The sequence below is a fragment of the Triticum dicoccoides genome, chromosome 6B (assembly GCF_002162155.2).
Source record: "Triticum dicoccoides isolate Atlit2015 ecotype Zavitan chromosome 6B, WEW_v2.0, whole genome shotgun sequence".
Taxonomy (NCBI): Eukaryota; Viridiplantae; Streptophyta; class Magnoliopsida; order Poales; family Poaceae; genus Triticum; species Triticum dicoccoides.
In genome coordinates this window covers 218,815,811-218,820,610 of record NC_041391.1, presented here as the reverse complement: position 1 = coordinate 218,820,610, position 4,800 = coordinate 218,815,811, and the positions used below count along the sequence as shown (strand labels likewise).

Genomic DNA, 4,800 nt, shown 5'->3' with positions numbered 1-4,800 from the left:
TAATGCCGTCCTAGCAGAAATCTTCCTTGTCGCGGGAGGATTGGATCGACCTCTTTCAAGTACTATCCGCGGGGAGCTAATCAAGTTGCGCACAAGTTAGCTCATTATCTTTTGTTTCAAATTATGTAATCTCCTCGGATGGTAATCCTTCGAGTTTTTTTTTGGATGAGCTCTTGAACGCTGTAAAGTTTACTACTCCAATAAAGTGCGCCAGAAGGCTTTCTTGTAGAAAAATGGTTACAAATATTTTTTTTGAATTTAAAAATAAACTTTTAAAAAATACAAATAAAACTTTTTCTGAATTTACAAATAAAACTTGGAAGACGGAAAGCATGCTGCCGCATTTTAATCTCCTTGATCAGCAGGGTCAACTTGGTAAGCTACCTACAAATTTACAATCAATGATAGAAAAAAGTTCATGTTGGGCTCTGATTTTATCGTCCCTCCCGCGATAAAATCAGAGCGCTGTAAAAAAAAAAGCAATATCGGCCTGGAATAATGTATGTTGGGCCGTGGCACCATGTGCTGGTAAAAGGCCCAGTCAGAGTCTTGTAACCCGGCTCACGTGTCAACCGCTGATAGGTCGTGTGTGCAGGACCGCAGCTATAAAATGCAAGGGGCTTCACCAGCCCTAAAACCATCCCCTCTATCTCCCCCTCCCTCGTCATCCCGCCGCCGCAACAATTCCTCTTTCACATTGCGCTTTGTTTTTCCTTTGTTTTATTTATGCTGCTTTTTCTTGTGGAATTCGGATCGATGCTGCTTGTTTTGTGGATCCATATATCTACCTCGATGGATGTTTCTCCCTTTTGATTCTGTTTAGTTGTAGATTGTGATGTGTTTGGGCTCTATATCATGAGTCAACAGCAGGCGCCGTTCAATGGCGTCCTGTCTGCCGCATGGAGCCTAGATTGATAGCCAGGAGAAGATTGTTTGGAGATCCATCTTCTTTTAATTCCAAGCCACAATATCTGGCGATACTTCACTTCATCGTGTGCATCTTGTTCCATCGTTGATTGAAAGGTTGCAACTTTTTTACATTTGTTTTGAGACGGCTCAGACGAACGGGTGCTCGGTTGTATCCATGGACGAGTTGCCCTTTGCACAAAGTGCCGAGAGAGACGGACGGCCGCTTCACGATTGGATGGGCGCGTCGTGTGCTCTTGCCCCATCCAAATTTAAAGCGGCCATACTTCACCCCAATCGATCTCCGATTTTGCAAGTATTTCTTCATTTTGTTTGATTTCGTCGCATCTTTTTTCTTCAAACAGGCTGACCATCACGTAGTGACCTTAATTCGTCAGATCTGCATCTTTAATATTTTAGTTTTTATTAAAAAACATGGTGGCATCTTCAGCAACGTAGGAGGAACTTAATTAAATGGACGAACGGACATGGCTGAGCTGTGTTTAGCCCTTTGTCCGGTTGCAGTTGACAATTAAATGTTAGTTCTTATGTTCCCTGTCAATTTCACCGAAATTGTGCCGACAAAATTGAATCTACTGTCTCTAATTATAATGGTCAGTTGAGGTTCAACGGTTCCATGAATAATCATGTACACGTCTAACGATTGGCACCCTTTGATGGTAGATGAAAATTCTGTTTTTATGCTACAAAAGTGAACAAAAAAACTAGTAGCTCTGCTATCCCTCACATCACTGTTAATGAGAATTTTCTTGGATGAACGGTAAAAATGGAATATATATAATACGGAGTATTAATTTAGTACTCTCTTTGTTACTTCTTCCGTCTCAGTTTATAAGACCTACGTGTATATCTAGGTTGCCAATTTTATCATCCTAATATAAATTATATAACACAAACTATATGTTTTGAAAATTTTATAATATATGACTTGTATTAGGTGGGTCAAATTGACGATGTAGGGGCTGAGAGAGCTGAGAGAGGGAGTAATAAATATGAAACGCTTTGGATATTTTAATGTGGACTACATACAATACAATTTTGTGTGACCAGACAGCCATAGGAGTAAGATTCTTAGTTGCAAACATCTGAATCACTGAATTTCATGCAATCGTCTGATCATCCGGTAGCAGGGAAGTTCAACCATGGAACACCGAAAGCACCTGGGCAGTGTTATTTTTGAGCAGAAGCAATCTACTATGATCGGGAAGGTGCTGTTTAAAATATTGTTACAATAAGGCTAATGGTGTGGCTCAATAGCTTGACAGTTTTAGTACTACTCCCTCCGCCCTAAAAGAAATGTCTTAACTTTGTATCTTTATTAGTATAAAATTGTACTAAGTTTGAGACATTTATTTTGGGATGTAAATAAGTTTGTAACTTTAATTTTTCATCTCATCAAAATGTATTTATATCGTCGGATATAAACTCTCTCTCTTTTTGAACCCACAGAATTTCAGCAACGTACGTATACAGTCAAGGCAAGAACCACTGCCTGAACCTAAACATTTGAACCTGGAAGAAGAGTGGTGATGTGCTCGGATAAGATAAATCCTTGTAGCATCAAAGGCTGAAGAAGCTGTGATACATCATCATTAGTGCTCTAATTGTGCATTAACCCGACTTTGTTTTGGGACAAAAATGAATGGAATAACACAAAAAACACTTGCGGTGTTGAGCTGAGCAAATCACAGTAACTAGAAACAACTTTGTGCCTCTGACTTCAGTTGGAATTGATAATGACCACCACAATAAGAAACATTTACTATGCAGTTGAGCCATCTTACTCGGATGAGATGAAAAGGCACATAGATTGCTAAAGAGAACGCATAAAAACAGTTCAGAGAATGCAGGCAGCGAAAGATCTTACTACACAGTAACATATTCCACATAATGTTCTTCCTCTCAGACATGGGAGGCAGCACACTCCAGCAACTCAACATAATCACACAGTTGACAACCTTTCTGCCCACTACACCATAATACATGATTATGGTAGCATTTATATGCACAAATCTACCAGTAGTTCATTCTACAAAGCAGAAGGAATGTACACATACGATCAACGAGAACAACAAGGCTGCTTGCTTTATCAGTAGAGCCATTGGACAGAAGGACCCGAACGAGTTTGCAAACACCTGTTCTTTAGATTGGTGGGATGTTTGAAAAAGAGAAGCCCTTGTATCCTTTGTATGCGTAGTAGGCAATTCTTGTGTAGTAGAATCCAGGGATGAACATTACAATGCCCAAAACCATGAAGAAGATTCCTGTTCCAACAAAATAGTTGCAGATGTTTGAGTAAGGGGAAAAATTCCAGCGGCAATTATAGACAAAGTTTATTCAAGCAGATATATTCATGAGTGCTGCTGAAAGAGCTGTATTGCATCAATACTTAAAATGAGAGTCAAAGTGCAAGCAAAATTTCCAAGCTTTTGTTTTGCAAATCAAAACATCTTATTTTTCAGTTTCACATGTACAACTGACATCCTACCATAAAGCCACAGCATGATCACATATATTAGAGATGAGAGGAATATTGGGATTGTTTTTTAATAACCTACTATAATCTACACTTCGTAGTGGTGATGAGAAGCTCTTAGTACCCAATCTCCATAGTTCTCACTGCTGGCTTTACTGGAACACTTCACTATGAACATTGTGCGGTTTGAACACAAGCACCCCTAATTTGTGCCCAAAGTACTAAAAACCTCACAAAACGCAACTAGAAACCTCACAAAACGCAAGCATCTCATGCACACCTATAAAATTTCCTAAGGCCTTACAAATGCCTATATATTTCTCAGCAATCACCTGGTCATACTCATATATACCAAAAAGATAAGTCACCTATCGAGCTCCCAAACAACTGCTACGGAGTAAATACTATGTCTCAGCCAAATAAACCTCAATCAATTCCTCTCTCACAAGTCACAACCTTAGAAATACTACTTCTAGCCATGAATTACTAGTAGTAGCTCTTAAGATACTCATACAGCAATAGTTAGAAAATTGCAGCAACTTCAGGGTCCTAGATGCAGTAACAATTCTTCTTACAGGCATATAGGGAAAGAAGAAAATGGAGGCGGAGAGGAGTGAAAGGAGATTCGATCTCACCGTGCGCGGTGTCACCGCCGACTTGGTTGGCGGCCATGAAGAGGCCGGCGACGACGCCGAGGGCCCCGAAGGCGAGGAGGGCGGCGGCGAAGGCGATCTCCTTGACGGGGGCGCCGCGCGGGCCCCCTATGGCCCCGCCGACGAGGTCGTCCTCGTCGGTGATGGAGAAGGCGTGGTCCACGTAGGCCATGCCGGGCCGGGACTGCTAGGGTTTCTCGAGGTGGATCCGCGTGCGGATCGTCGTCGCAGGTTGGTGGTGGTCTGGTTGGGGGCTGGAAGATGAAGCGCAGGAGAGAAGAGAGATCGGCTTGGTGGGTCGCTTGCGGAAGCAGATTTGGATTGGATTGGACGGGAGCGCCGGGTCAACCCGTTGTAACGTACGACGCGATCGCGATGGGCTACAATTCCGAGGCGAGTCTTTTGGAACCGGCCCTGGCAAAGCCCAGTTATTATATAGGAGAAAGAAGTTCATTTTTCACCCTCAAATGTGCCTCAATGGACAAATACCACCCCAAAGTCTATTTTAGTATGATTTTAACCCTGAAATTCTCAAACCGGATAAATCTAACCCTAGAGCGATTTTGTTATAATTTTGGTGGTATTGGGAGAAGACGTCATCTTGTTCCTCCCTCCATCTCTCCTCTGTGTCGTTCATCGACAGCCATGGCCCTCGATGCTCCCCACCGAGGTGCTACAGCGTCGCCCCAGATGCCCCAGCCCCTCCTTCCCATTCCCCCCAGGCCCCCACCCTTCTGACACCCT

At 42.4% G+C, this 4,800-nt stretch overlaps 1 protein-coding gene across 1 annotated transcript; it reads right to left on the bottom strand.

Annotated features, from left to right (window-relative positions):
* Positions 1 to 2,716: 2,716 nt before the first annotated feature.
* On the bottom strand, positions 2,717 to 4,409 carry LOC119323396 (transmembrane protein 230-like). The gene is made up of 2 exons (XM_037597041.1): positions 4,039 to 4,409; positions 2,717 to 3,191 (listed from the first exon to the last, which is right to left on the bottom strand). Exons 1-2 carry the CDS (start codon positions 4,226 to 4,228, stop codon positions 3,070 to 3,072), a joined length of 312 nt encoding a protein of 103 aa, XP_037452938.1. The 5' UTR covers positions 4,229 to 4,409; the 3' UTR covers positions 2,717 to 3,069.
* Positions 4,410 to 4,800: the final 391 nt, after the last annotated feature.

Excerpts from the sequence above, each read along its gene's own strand:
- LOC119323396 (XM_037597041.1), bottom strand. The coding sequence starts at position 4,228 with ATGGCCTACGTGGACCACGCCTTCTCCATCACCGACGAGGACGACCTC. Across the intron at positions 3,192-4,038 it reads CGGCGGTGACACCGCGCACG|GAATCTTCTTCATGGTTTTG; the intron begins GTGAGATCGAAT and ends TTGTTGGAACAG.